General features: G+C 40.7%; 1 protein-coding gene across 5 annotated transcripts in view; it reads left to right on the top strand.

The window, feature by feature from the left end:
* FLACC1 (flagellum associated containing coiled-coil domains 1) overlaps positions 1 to 15,233 on the top strand; it is a 78,736-nt gene that overhangs the window by 14,553 nt on the left and 48,950 nt on the right. For all 5 annotated transcript variants that reach the window (XM_063595540.1, XM_003820745.5, XM_055108957.1 and 2 more), the window contains 4 exons: positions 1,523 to 1,571; positions 3,156 to 3,289; positions 5,536 to 5,629; positions 7,343 to 7,404. In XM_063595540.1, the coding sequence (XP_063451610.1) occupies positions 1,523 to 1,571; positions 3,156 to 3,289; positions 5,536 to 5,629; positions 7,343 to 7,404 (339 nt within the window). The remainder of the gene's footprint in view (positions 1 to 1,522; positions 1,572 to 3,155; positions 3,290 to 5,535; positions 5,630 to 7,342; positions 7,405 to 15,233) is intronic.

The raw sequence follows: 15,233 nt of genomic DNA, 5'->3' as shown, positions 1-15,233 counted from the left end.
TTGATGTGTGCTATTGTCACAGAGCCTTGGCGACTCTCCCGTGCATTTAGGGTGGTGACTCACTCTTTAGCTGATTACTGTCCTGTATCTAAGATTTTCTATGGGTTGCGTCTTGGTTTTAATCACAAATTAAAATTTTTACTCGCATTTTACAAGCTTAGAAATGTACCTTAGTTTTAGGTCTTTGTATGAATCTTTGTATTCCATTAATTTTTTTGGAAAATATTTATTGACCACCTATTATTTATTAGGCACTGTTTCAGGTGCTGGGAAAAGAGCCAGAAACACAATAAAGTCTCCACTCTCCTGGCACTTATATTCTAGTGGGGAAGGGAGGGGAAGAGGACCATAAACTAGTTATTACATCCGAGGTTGGCAAGTGCTACATAGAAAAACAATCTGCAGGCAAAGCAGGTAGGGGCTGTGACGGTGGGGATACTTTATGTAGGGAGGTCAGGGCGAGTGCCTGTGTAAAGGGGACAAAAGGAGCCTCAATGATGCCTGGGGCAAGCACTCTTGGCAGAGGGACCAGCAAGTCCAAAGGCCCTGGGGTGGGAACTTGCTTGGCATGTCTGACCTCTTCCAGGAAGGCAAAAGCCAGTGTGGCATGAGCGGAGCGAGTGAGCAGGGAATGGTGGGAGATGAGCTCAAAGAAGGTAACAAGGTGATGGGTGTGGTGCGCAGGACAGTGACCCCCTCCCAAGGACGTCTACACCCTAATACCCAGAGACTGTGAATATGTTATGTTACTTGCCAAAGAGGAATTAAGGCTGCAGATGGAATTAAGGTTGCTAATCAGCTGACCTTCAGTTGGAGAGATTATCCTGGATTATCCCAGATCCCATGTAATCACAAAGGTCCTTCTTTGTACGTGAAAGAGGAGGTCGCAGTGTCAGAGTCAGAGAAGGAGCTGTGACAACAGAAGCAGAGGTTGGAGTGATGCAATTGCTGCTGGCTTTGGAGCTGGAGGGAAAAGCCACTGTGAACATATACACATATGTGGTATTCATTTTATATATAGCATATATAAAGATTTGAATGAAAAACAAGTTTAACTTCAACATTTGTATCTTAATGGGATACATTTCATTTTCTGGAACATTTGTTTATATAGAATGTTTCATTCTCCAATAAAGAGAGTTCCACACAGTTCCCTGAACTGAGTGTGTGCCCGTGTGTGTGTAAGGGGGTGGTGGGGGGTGTCACCTGACTCACAGAGCCTTGACTCAGGGAGAATATGTAGGGGTCCCTCTAGCTGGTTTATGCTGCTCCAAAACAGAAGTTGCCCCAACATCATAAGACAAGTCTTTTGCCTCCTTGGGCAGGACGTTTTCATGAGCACCCCCACTTTGGGGCCCTCAGGAGCCCGGCTTCAGTGAGTTCCCCAACTATCCTAGGGATCCCCTAAGAAGGTCAGGTCAGAGAGCAGAAGTCAGATGGTGGCAGCCTCAGGGTTCAGCTCCTAAGCTTTGAACTTCTCTTTGCTGTCTGGTTGCTTTCTGAGCATGTCTTTCTCTTGCAGAATGAAAATCCATTCAGCAAGGCAAGAAGAGACCAATAAATCATTTTATGTGAGTAAAGGCAGGAGAGGGCGGTGGGACTAAAATTTATTGAGTGCCTACCATGTGCAAGCATGGGCCCTTTACATTTTTATACTTACCTTGTTGAATCTTCACAAAGATCCTGGGAGGAGGTGCTGTTATTATTGCACATTATGCACGGCAGGTAAGTGGAAGAACCACGACTTGAACTCAGCTCAGCTAGATTCCAGAGTGGGCATTTAATTGCCACTCTCTCCTGCCTTGCACAAGGCAAACAGAGTGTCCCAGGGAAACTGGACATGACAGCTAGTCCAGGCCAGTGAACAGCTCATGCCTAGATGCAGGAAGTGCTCTGCTGACCTAGGGAACTAACGAAAGCTGGGGAGAGGCTGCCGGGACCCCTCAGGGGAGCAGGGGCGGGAGGGCACTGGAGAAAGTGATGAGAACCAAACTCGAAGGATCTTGACGCCTGCCTGGGAGTGTAGGCCCGACCCTTCTGGTGTCCGGGAGCCTTTACTGGTCTGACGCAGGCACAGGACCAAGTAAGAGTTACATTTCAGAAAAAGCACCCTGTGGTGGGATGTAATCGATACATTTTACTGTTTTCTGTGTTTATCTAGTTTCTTTTCTTTTTTTTTTTTTTTTTTGTTTTGTTTTTTAGTTTTAGGTCTTTGTATGAATCTTTGTATTCCATTAATTTTTTTGGAAAATATTTATTGACCACCTATTATTTATTAGGCACTGTTTCAGGTGCTGGGAAAAGAGCCAGGGAAAAGAGCCATGCAGTCCTTTAATGGTTAGGGAAAAAAATATACAAGCAAAAATATAATTGCCCTCTAGGTGGAGAGGAGGATGAACTGTGGGGGGAGCAAGACTGAAGGCAGAGAGGCCAGAGCCCAAGAGAAAGATGGTGGTGGCCTGGGGCCGTCAGGCAGGGGTGTGGAGAGAGGAGGGTGACTCACAGAGACATGAAGGAGGTGACAACAGCAGGGATCAAGGGGCTGCAGCATGTGCTGCGCAGCTCTCAGAGCCCCAGCCTTGCCCTGGTCCAGGCCAGCAGAGGCTCTACCCGGGTTTCTGACTTGGCGTCTAATGGGAGAAGGAGGAGGAAATGACATTTTGTTTGCAACCGTCCTAGTCATTTTCTCATATGTTGTTTTGTTTTTCCCTCACAAAAGCCCTTTGAGAAAGAGTTATTAACCCCACTTTCTGATAAGGAAACTGAGGCACAGAGATGCTGGATGGCTACTGTCTGGTGGCAGAGCCAAGATTTACTCAGGCCTCTGTGATTCCAAAACCCAAGCAGTTGCCGCATGCCCACCTCCTCTGGGCTCTGGCCACGAGAGCAAACAAAAGTCGGGGGCAGGGGCATCAGTGGCTTGGTTTGGCGCAGAGCTTGAGAGGCCCCTAGGGACACCCAGGAGCCTGCTAAGCATCAGATTTGAGTCGGAGAGATGTGAGGATGAGCTATAATGGGTGAAGGGCCCAGAAGGGCTTGGGCTGTGGATTCCCAGGTCCCTGTTTTTAAGATGTGAGTGAGGCAATAAGAGAAGATTTGGAAAAATCTCAGCACTCCAAGTCTGCCATTTTATCTTACTTTCCCTTGATGCCTAGGAAGTGATCAACGTGTCACCTGGCTATCAACTTGTTCGGAATCGGGAACAGATTTCTGTCACCTTAGGGGATGAGATGTTTGATAGGAAAAAGCGGTGGGAATCGGAGATCCCGGACAAAGGCAGATTTTCCAGGTAATGCTGTTGCACCAACATGCAGCTGCTTGGGGCTACTCCCACCCGGCTCAGCCCGGCCTCAGGGACAAGCCAAAGCCGCTATGCCCACACCCAGGCCACTGGTCCCTGCTCTGGAGGGGCCGCAAGGGCACCTCCCTCCTCGCCCCTGCTTCCTGATGATGCATCTCTCCACATCTGCCTCTCTGCTCTGATCCCATCTGTGAGCAGATCCAAGGGGCAGGATGAAGATTGGGAGTTATGTGATTGATCCCAAAGGATAGCAATTGTTCGTGGGGTGAGGAATAGATAGAATAGCCACAAATTAGTCTGAATTTGAGGCATGCAAATTAAGTGAGGGTTTCTGGGAGGCTGGAGTGCACTTTTTTTTTTGAGACAGAGTCTCTCTCTGCCACCCAGGCTGGAGTTTAGTGGCACGATCTCAGCTCACTGCAACTTCTGCCTCCCAGGTTTAAGCGATTCTCACGCCTCAGCCTCTTGAGTAGCTAGGATTACAGGCTTGCACCATGACGCCCGGCTAATATTTATAGCTTTAGTAGAGATGGGATTTTGCCATATTAGCCAGGCTGTTCTCGAACTCCTGACCTCAGGTAATCCTCTGGCCTCAGCCTCCCAAAGTGCTGGGATTATAGGCGTGAGCCACTGCGCCCAGCCTCTTTTTCATTATGTCCAAAAATACTACTCAGCTCATGCCCCCAGGAGATGCAGTGTGGAAGGTTCTGGCCTGACTCTAACCCATTAGCACAGCTGTCCTGTCTGTCTTCAGGCTCCACCCACTCTCTGTCCTCCAATGCCATATCAAGTATATCTCCATGATGCAGATTCATCTCTACATCTTTTCATTCTACCCTTTAATCTCTTATTCATATCTTCTTCTCTGATATCCTGCCCATGTTCAGGCATCTTACTTCTTAACTGCACTACTGAATGGCTCTCCAAGTGCCTCTTCCCTCAGGCTGATTTTGCTGTAAGAATTATTTTTTCAACACACAAGTCTAAAAGACCAACAATAGAAAACACACACACACATACACACACACACACACACACACACACACACTCATCTACCTATCTGCTAGTGTATTGGCAGAATTCAACCAAACCGTTAGCAGTGGTTACATCTGGGGAAGGGATTCAGGTTGAGGGTGAGTCTGAAGGCCCCTCAAGTAGAATGAGGCCATGCCATGGAGTCTCCCTGATCTGACCTGGCCCAGAGGGCCACCCAGGGGCCAGGGGCATTCACCCTGCTTATCTTGTCTTCCCACCCAGGGGCATTCAGCCTCTGCTTTCTTTTCCCTGCTTATCCACAGCCCTCTGCAGGAAGAGAATGGGTCATGCACCTATAGTCAAGCTAGCACCGACAGCCACCTCTTGGCCTCACAAGGAAGTTGTCACCAGTTGTGCACAATAAAACATGATAACCTGTGCTTGTTGTATTCCCTGGTAAAGTTGTGGGTGTTGTTTGTATTGAAGATTGTGTTCAAAAGATAGGGGCTCCCTATTATTCAACTTTCTCATGCCTTTTCTTTCTCTTACCCTTGAACTGTCTCCTCCTGTATCTCCTCTCTTGTTTTATCAGCCCACATTCTCTCTGTGCTCAGTTAGACATGGAAAGTGGTTGGCCAAAGAGGTCAAAGCATCTTGCATTGAGGACTTCCTCTCAGCTCCACTGCACATGGCACCACCTGCTGCCTTGTCACTCTAGCCCAACCAGACAGAGCTAAATAATTTACAGATACCATGGCAGCCTTAGACCCAGAAACACAGAAAACCATGACCTGTGCTGAAAGCCACTCTCTTAAATACCCTCTTAGTCCCATCTCTGGCCCAATCCTTGTCTGTGGTTCACAGCCAGCATCAATCCTATTGCACATCTTCTAATTTCCTAATCCTCTGAACTTCGTCCTCTGTTTCAACTATCATTACCAAATCAAGGTCAAACTCTAATACATTTCTGACATATTCTTATTTTCCTTCTATTCGGTAGGGCACCAAACCATCCTGTTCAAGTCTAGTGAGCTTACCCACAAGAGCCAGATCTGTGCCTCAACTGCCCTATTGCCAAATGCCTTCTGTAAGACCGCCCCTATCCCTCCACCCCCACCCCATAATGATAGAGCAGGTGCAGAACATGGCCAGCTCTCACCAGGCCAGCTCTCACCATGCCAGAGTCAGTCATGCTCAGGGGTCTGAATGGCATGGAATGGTAAGCTTTGTGGATGATAGAAGAATTACTTCTCCTACAGGACCAACATCATTTCTGACCTAGAAGAGCAAATCTCAGAGCTGACAGCAATAATTGAACAAATAAACAGAGACCACCAGTCTGCCCAAAAATTGGTGAGTGACCTTACATTAGCTAACATCTTCATGGACAAGATAAAATTAATATTTTTGGATCACCTATGTGCCAGGCAAAATGCCAAGCACTTTACTCATATGAGCCATGTTGTCCAGGTGACAGGACCCTAAAGATTGGACTGTGTCACTCAGTAGTATTTCTCTGACATCTTTATCTGTAATTCCAAGAACTCAAGTTCTTCCACAAAGCTTAACTCATTTATTTCCAGGAGCTCTCCAAGTACCTCTGTGTGTGTGCAGTGACACTGTCCTCCTCACACTAGGGTGCACTTGTTGTTTTCTGTCTGGCCTTTGTGGTGCAATTAAGTTTCAGAGCTTGTGAGGCTCTCACTAACGACACCAGCGCACTTAATGTGCAGGGCTTACTCTCTGACTGTTAAAGCTGCCCACACATCAGAATCTGCAGATGTCATTTGACACTCTTTGTGATTCCTGAGGATTTCAGTGACACCTTTTTAGCTTTTACCATCTGTTTCATCTGGTGACTTCTTCCTCACCTCAAACAGGTGTGCCTGTTGGCCTGGCCTGGAGTGACAGCCAGTGCTGTGTTCAGAAATATCCTCCCCAGGGTTGTTGAACCCCACCCCATCTGTGAAGTTTTACTTCCCAGAAGGCAGCCTCTCACCCTCTGATATGTCCCAGATGTGTCTGAATCCTACAGTGACCCAGCTTATGACTCAGGCTGGGTCCTATCCTGAGACCACCCTCCTCCGCCTGCCAACTATTGATTCATTACCTTATTTATCTGAAAACACTGCCAAGTTTATGGTCTCCTTCTATAGAAAGGAAAATGAGACTCAGGGAAGTTAAACAATTTGCATACAATCTCTCAACTGAACAGTGGTGGATCATTGGACAAAATGAACATTTTAAGTCATAGGCACAGATCCTGCTGAAGACATATTTAGAGACTATTTCCATGAAGGGATCCTAGACTGTGTTACTGAAAATACTGCCACTTGTGAAGATGCTGTTTGTTGTGTGGCCCTGTGGAAGGGAGTAGTGTTGGCTGACGCTGGGCTGTTCTCTGTCTGTCAGAGTGGCTCTGCTGACCACTTGTTGTGTGACACAGTCCCTGGCTTCTCCCCAGTAGTCAGAGAGGTACGAGGACAAGCCCTAAACCCTTGTCCTAGCTGACAGTGGTCACCGACTGATTTGAAGTATTGATTTATCCTGAGACACTGGCCAGAGGATCTGACATGTTAGAATGAAGTATCACCTGAAAGTGAGGAAATCCTGCCTGCTAGAATGGAACTATACTGTCAACAAGGATTAACACTAGATTTTAAGTTCCTCGAAGGCAAGATCTGAGTCTTAGTCCTCCTTGGCTCTTCCAAGCCAAGCCTTTTGTTCAATAAATGATTGCTCAATTGGATTACATATCCAAAAATCTGAAGGCCATGATGTAACAGAAATGACGGTCTAGCACAGGAGACCAGACCTACCCAAAAAAAATAGTCAGTGAAAGAGATGCACCAACATTATGAACTGAATAAGTACAAAACAACATAGAGCAAGGCACAAATTGTTCTGTTCCCTTATTAATAATGTGCTCTCTGGCACTGCAGAGCACAGTGGAAGAGGGGTGGGAAGGGGGCTGTGCCCCATAAATTGGAAGGCTTTTCAGAAGGTGCAGATCAGAATGGGACAGGGTCCTCAGTCCTGTGTTGTTGATGCTGATTTTGTTTCCAGCTCTCCAGTGAAATGGATCTCCGCTGTGCTGAGATGAAACAGAACTTTGAAAACAAGAACAGGTACACTTTCTGGCATGGACCCTTGTGTGTGTTGATGGCTCTAAGGCTCCCGCATCCTTTGCAGGATTTTAGTTCACTGGGACTTCAGATAGTTCTAAATGGAGTTGGGGGATGAAGGGTGGGGGAGATGAATAAGACACGTGTCTTTGAAGAGCAGAATGGCTTGATTCAAAGCCACTAAAATAAACCATAAAGAAAGTTATTACTGCTTTTACATTTTATCATCCAATCCTTTCATTTCAATTATAATCTCCCTTTTTGTTGGTTACTGAGAAGAGTCATTTTTGTTCTCTATGAGATTTCTGTGATAAATAACTGTTGTTCTCAGCCAAGTCTACTCCTCCACCATCTCCTCGTTCTTCTCTTCCTCCTCCTCTTTTTCTTTGTCTCACCTCTACTCTCCCTGGCTGCTAGGTCAGGGCCTCAGCAAAATAGGAAGAAAGTATGAGAGAATCAGGAGCAAAGTCAAATCAAGAGAAAATTGAAAGGAGTCCAAATACAGAGAGATAGAGAATAGAACATGGTTACCATGGTCTGGTAGGAGGAAAAAAATGGGGAGATATTGATCAAATCATACAATGTTGCAAATATGTAGGGTGAACAAGTTTATATTTTTTACAAAGATATAATGTAAAAAATGAGAGGTATAGTTAATAATAATGTATGATATTAAGAACTGTTGCTAAATGAGTTTATAGCTGTTCTCACCACAGAGGGAAAATGGTTAACTAAGTGAAATGATGGATATGTTAATTTGTTCCACTCTAGTAAACTTTTTACTATATGTATATAGTAATCTCCACTATTATAACCATTTGTGTGTATATATATATACATACATATAAACTCTACCTATATATATATGCTTGTGTAGTGTGAGTGTATATATATAGTAAAAATTATGTGTAATATATATAGTATAATGGTTACTATAGTAGAGATGCATATATATATGATTTATATATATATATATGAATCATGACATCATGTTGTATACCTCAAATATACACAATAAAATTTATTTTTAAAGGAGTTTTCTTATGTGTATGGGTGAACATAATCCTACATCCCCTTTCAGGCTACTTGCTGCACACCAGAGCAGCCTTAGAAATCCTGGTGGAGAGATAGCACTCTTAGTTGAGTCATAGCCATTTATACATTTATTTATCTATAGACTTTATCTGTTAGAGCAGTTTTAGGTTTACAGCAAAAATGAGGAGAAAGTACAGAGAGTTCCTGTGCACCTGCTCCTAATCAAATTTAATCAAATTAAACTCAAAGATGAGTACACCAAGACACATAATAATCAAACTATCAAAAATCAAAGACAAAGCAAAAATTCTGAGAGCATCAGAAGGTAAGAAACACGTCACATACAAAGGAGTGCCAATACAATTGTAATTTCTCAACAGAAACCCTGCAAGCCAGGAGTCAGTGTGATGATGTATTAAAAGTGCTGAAGGAAAAAACTGCCTACCAAGAATACCTTAGCAAAGCTGTCTTCCCCAGTTGAGGGAGAAATAGAAACTTTCCCAAACAAAAATTAAAGGAGTTCATTACCACTATGCCTGCCTTACAGAAATTGCAAAAGGAAGTTTTAAAAACGGAAACAGAAAGCTGCTAATAACATGAAACATATGAATGCACAACACTCAATGGTATAAGCAAAATAGAGCCATACTCAGAATACTTTAGGACTGTGATGATGGGATGTAAGACAATTTTATCCCAATATGAGAGTAAAAACACAAAACTATTAATAACAACTATAGCTAAAATAAATTTTCAATGATAAATCATATTATAAAATGATATCAATTCTGACATCAAAAACAAAATGTTAGGGAGGGAGTAAAACTGTTGAGTTATTGCTTGCAACTAAACTTGTTATCAGCTTGAAATAGCTTATTACAAGAACAAGATATTCTAACTAAGTGTCATGGTAACCACAAAGATAAAAATCTTTAGCAGTAGCACAACACAAAAATAGAAATGATTCAAAGCATACACTACAAAAAACATCAAACCACAAAAGAAGAGAGCAAGAGAGGAAGAAAGAATCTACAAAACAACAAAACAAAAATTAACAAAATGGCAGTAGTAAGTTCTTACCTATTAATAATTACCTTGAATGTAAATGGATTAAATTCTCTGATTAAAAAAAATAGAATGCGTGAATGGATTTTTTAAAAACAAGAACCAACTATATGCTGCCTACAAGAGACTCATGTCACCTGTAAGGCACATGAGCACTCCTCCCAGGGTCTGAGATTAAGCCCACTCAACCTGCCGCAACCACCATTGCTGGCACCTATCTGCATGCACCACCTATGGGCCTGAGGACAGGACCACCCAACTTCTCATAGCCATTGCCAATACCAGTGAGTACCACTTGGGTGCTAGAGGGTTGTCCCACTATTGCTACTGCCATCAGCCACAACACACCCACTGCCAATGGGTCCGTGAACCTACCTACCTGCGCAGCCCATAGCTGCCATTCCTGACACCTGAAAAAACCACTAAAAGGCCCAAGAATTGGCCTGCCTGAACCCACTAATACTTAATGCCAGCATATGCCACCCTGGGGCCCAAAGATAGGCACACTTATAAGATTAGAATAAAACTAGAAATCAATAACAAGAAAAACTTTGGAAACTATACAAACGCATGGAAATTAAACAGCATTCTCCTGAATGACCAATAGAACAATGAAGAAATTAAGATGGAAATAAAAAAAATTTCTTGAAACAAAAAAAAATTGAAATACAACATACCAAAGCCTGTGGGATACAGCAAAAGCAGTGCTAAGAGGGAAGTTTATAGCAATAAACACCTACATCAAAAAAGTAGAAAGATTTCAAATAAACAATCTAACAATGCACCTGAAGGAATTGGAAAACCAAGCCCAAAATTAGTAGAAGAAAAGAAGTAATAAAAATCAGACCAGAACTAAATGAAATAGAAACTAAAAAAAAATACAAAGGGTCAGCAAAAAAACAAGTTCTCAAAAAGATAAACCAAATTGATAAACCACTAGCTAGACTAACCAAAAAAAGACAAGAGAAGACCCAAATAAAATCAGAAATGAAAAAAGAGACATTACAACTGATGCCACAGAAATAGAAGAAATCATCAGAGACTATTATGAACAACTATAACTAACACTAACAAACTAAAAAATCTAGCAAAAATAGATAAATTCCTGAAAACATAAAATCTAACAAGATGAATCAGGAAGAAATTGAAAATTATTCAAGACCAATAATGAGTAGCAAGGTTGAATCAGTAATAAAAAGTCTCCCAACAAAGAAAAGCCCAGGACCAGATGGATTCACTATCAAATTCTACCAAACATATAAAGGAGAACTAATAGCAATCCTCCTTAAACTATTCAAAAAAATTTGAAGAGGAGGAAATTCTCCCTTACTTATTCTGTGAGGCCAGCATTACCTTAATACCAAAGTCAGATGACAATACAGCAACAGGAAAAAGAAAACCACGGATCAATATCTCTGATGAACACAGATGCAAAAATCTTCAATGAAATACTAGCAAACCAAATCCAACAATACATCAAAAATATAATACACCATGACCGAGTGGGACTTATATCAGAAATGCAAGGATGGTTCAGCTTATGAAAATCAATAAACATGATATATAACATCAACAGAATGAAGGACAAAAATCATGTGATCATCCCAATAGATGCAGAAAAAGCATTTCATAATAGTCAACATTGCTTCATGATTAAAAAATAAAACCTTTCAACAAGCTAGATATAGAAGAAACATACCTCAACATAACAAAGGCTGTATATGACAGATCTGCAGCTATCATCATACTGAATAGGGAAAAGTTGAAAACTTTTCCTCTAAGAATTGGAACAAAATAAGGATGGCTACTTTTACCGCTCCTATTCAATATAGTACTGGAAGTCCTAGCCAGAGCAATCCCGCAAAAGAAAAAAATAAAAGGCATCCAAATTGGAAAAGAGGAAGCCAAATGATCTCTCTTTGCCGAAAAACATGATCTTATATATGAAAATCACAAAAAAACTCCATCCAAAAACTATTAGAACTAATAAATTCAGTAAAGTTGCAGAATATAAAATCAACATACAAATATCAGTTGCATTTCTGTACACCAACAGTGAAATAGCCAAAAGAGAAATCAATAAGGCAATAACATTTACACTGGCTACAAAGCATAAAATAAAATATCTAGGAATAAATTTAACCAAAAAGGTGAAAGACCTTTAGAAGGAAAACTTCAAAACACAGATGTAATAAATTGAAGAGGACACAAACAAATAGAAAGACATTTCACCCATGCTTATGGACTGGAAGAATTAAGATTGCCAAAATGGCCATGCTGCCCAATGCAATCCCTAAATTACCAATGTCACTTTTCACAGAAATAGAAAAAATAATTCTAAAGTTCATATGGAACAAAAGATGAGCCAGAATAGCCAAAGCAATCCTGTGGGGAAAAAAAATCTGGAGTTATCACATTACCTGACTTCAAAATATATTACAAGACCAGGCATGGTGACTCACACCTGTAATCCCAGCACTTTGGGAGGCCAAGGCGAGAGGATGGCTTGTGTCCAGGAGTTTCAGACTAGCCTGCACAACATAGCAAGACACCATCTACACAAAAGATTAAAAATTAGCCAGGTATTATGGAGTGTGCCTGGAGTCCTAGCTACTTGGGAGGCTGAGGTGGGAGGATCACTTGAGCCCAGATGGTCAAGGCTGCAGTGAGCTATGATCATGCTACTGCACTCCAACTGCACTCCTTGATATAGATCAAGGCTATCATAACCAAAATGGCATGGTATTCGTATAAAAATAGACATATAAACATAAAGCATGGAACAGAATAGAGAATCCAGAAATAAATTCATGTAATTACAGCCAACTGATCTTTGACAATGCTGTCAAGAACATACACTGGGAACAGGGCACCCTCTTCAATAAATGATGCTGGGAAAACTGAATAACCATATGCAGAAGGGTGAAACTAGACCTCTATCTCTCATCATGTACAAAAATGAACTCAAGATGGATTAAAGTCTTAAATGTAAGATCCAAAGCTATAAAAATACTAGAAGAAAACCTAGGGAAAAGTCTTCAGGACATCGGTCTAGGCAAAGATTTTATGACCAAGACTTTGAAAGCACAGGCAACAAAAACAAAAAAAGACAAATGAGACTATATTAAACTAAAAAGCTTCCACACGCAAAAGAAACCATCAACAGAGTGAAGAGACATTCTCTTAAATGGGAGAAAATATTTGCAAACTACTCATTTGACAGAGGACTCAAACAATTCAACAGTAAAACAAACACAAATTCATTAAAAATGGGTAAAGGACATCTTTCTTAAAAGACATTTCTTAAAAGAAGACATACAAATAGCCAACAAGTATGTGTTCAACATCACTAATCATCAGGGAAATGTAGAGCAAAAATGCAATAAGATATCATCTTACACCAGTTAGAATGGCTATTATAAAAAGACAAAAAATAACATATATTGACAAAGATGTGGAGAAAAGGGAACTCTTATATACTGTTGGTGGAAATGTAAATTAGTACAGCCATTATGGAAAACACTATAGAGATTTCTCAAAAAATTAAAAATATGAACCAGCAATTCAACTACTGGATATTTCTTCAAAGGATGTGGAGAATAGGAAATGCTATACACTATTGGTGGGGATGTTAATTAGTTCAGCCTCTGTGGAAAGAAGTTTGGAGATTTCTCAAAGAACTTGAGACAGAACTACCATTTGACCCAGCAATCCCATTATTGGGTGTATTATACTCAAAGGAATGTAAATCATTCTACCAAAAAGACACATGCATACGTATGTTCATCACATCACTATTCACAATAACAAAGATATGGATCAACCTAGATGCCCATCAGTGGTGGACTGGATAAAGAAAATGTGGTATATATACACCATACAATACTACACAGCCATAAAAAAGAACAAAATCATGTCCTTTGCAGCAACATGGATGCAGCTGAAGGCCATTATCCTAAGCGAATTAACACAGGAACAGAAAACCAAATACTGCATATTTTCACTTATAAGTGGGAGCTAAACATTGTATACACATAGATACAAAGAAGAGAGCAATAGACGGTGGGGCCTACTTGAAGGTGGAGGTTGGGAGGAGAGTGAGGGTTCAAAAACAACCTATCAGGTACTATGCTCACTACCTGGGCAATGAAATCATTTGTACACCAAACCCCAGTGATGTACAATTTACCTATGCAACAAATATATACATGTACATGTACCCCTAAACCTAAAATAAAAATGGAAAAAGAAAAAAAAGTAGTATTTCTATATACTATCTAAAAAAGAAATTAAGAAGACAATTCTATTTATGCCAGCTTAAAAAATAAGATAGCTAGGAATAAATTTAACCAAGGAAGTGGAAGATTTCTACACTGAAAATTATGAAGCATCGATAAAAGAAATTGAAGAAGCAGCAAATAAATGGAAAGATATTCCATGTTCATGGATTGGAAGAATTAATATTGTTTAAATGATCATGCTACCCAAAGCATTACACAGATTTAATGCAATCCCTATCAAAATACCAAAAATGTTCTTCACAAAAATAGAACAAATAATCTTAAAATTCATATGGAACCACAAAGTCCCCAAATAGCCAAAATGATCCTGAGCAAAAATAACAAAGCTAAAGGCACCTGATTTTAAATTATACTACAAAGCTATAGTAACCCAAACAGCATGATACTGGCATAAAAAAACAGACACATAGACCAATGGAACAGAATAGAGGCCTATAAATAAATTTATACACCCATAGCCAACTGATTTTTGACAAAGGTGCCAAGAACACACACTGGGAAAAAAGATAGCCTTTTCAATAAATGGCTTTTAGTCAAATTAAAAGAAGTAGATAAAACAAAGAGAGATCTCAAAGAAGCTAATATTACACCTCACAAAACTAGGAAAGAAGAACAAAATAAGCCCAAAGTATGCTGAAGAAAGAAAATAATAAAGATCAAAGCAGAAATAAATGAAATAGAGACTAGAAAAACAATATAAAAATAAATGAAACTAAGAGTTGTTTTTTGAAAAGATAAAAGCAACAAACCTTTAGCTAAACTAAGAAAAAAATAGAGAAGACTCAAATAAGTAAGATCAGAAATGAAAGAGGAGACATTACAACTGATATGACAAATACAAAGGATCATAAGAGACTACTGTGAACATTTATATGGCAATGAATTGGATAACCTAGAAGAAACTGATAAATTTCTAGACACATAAAACCTGCCAAGACTTAATCATAAAAACAATAGAAAATCCGAACAGACCAATAAAGATGATATTGAATAAGTAATAAAAAGCCTACCATCCAAAAAAAACCCAGACCTGGTGCCTTTACTGCTTAATTCTACCTGACGTTTAAAATAAGAACTAACATCAATTCTTCTCAGATTCTTCTAAAAAAGTGAAGAGGTGGAAGACTTTCACATGATTTTTTTTTTAGCTTTTTTTTTTTTTTTTTTTTTTTTTTTAGACAGAGTTTCACTCTTGCTGCCCAGGCTGGAGTGCAATGGTGCAATCTCGGCTCACCACAACCACCACCTCCTGGGTTCAAGCGATTCTCCTGCCTCAGCCTCCTGAGTAGCTGGGATTACAGGCATGCACCACCACGCCTGGCTAATTTTGTATTTTTAGTAGAGATGGGGTTTCTCCATGTTGGTCAGGCTGGTCTTGAGCTCCCAACCTCAAGTGATCTGCCTGCCTCGGCCTCCCAAAGTGCTGAGATT

Source organism: Pan paniscus, chromosome 13, assembly GCF_029289425.2.
Source record: "Pan paniscus chromosome 13, NHGRI_mPanPan1-v2.0_pri, whole genome shotgun sequence".
NCBI lineage: Eukaryota > Metazoa > Chordata > Mammalia > Primates > Hominidae > Pan > Pan paniscus.
This window is presented reverse-complemented; position numbering and strand designations above follow the sequence as displayed.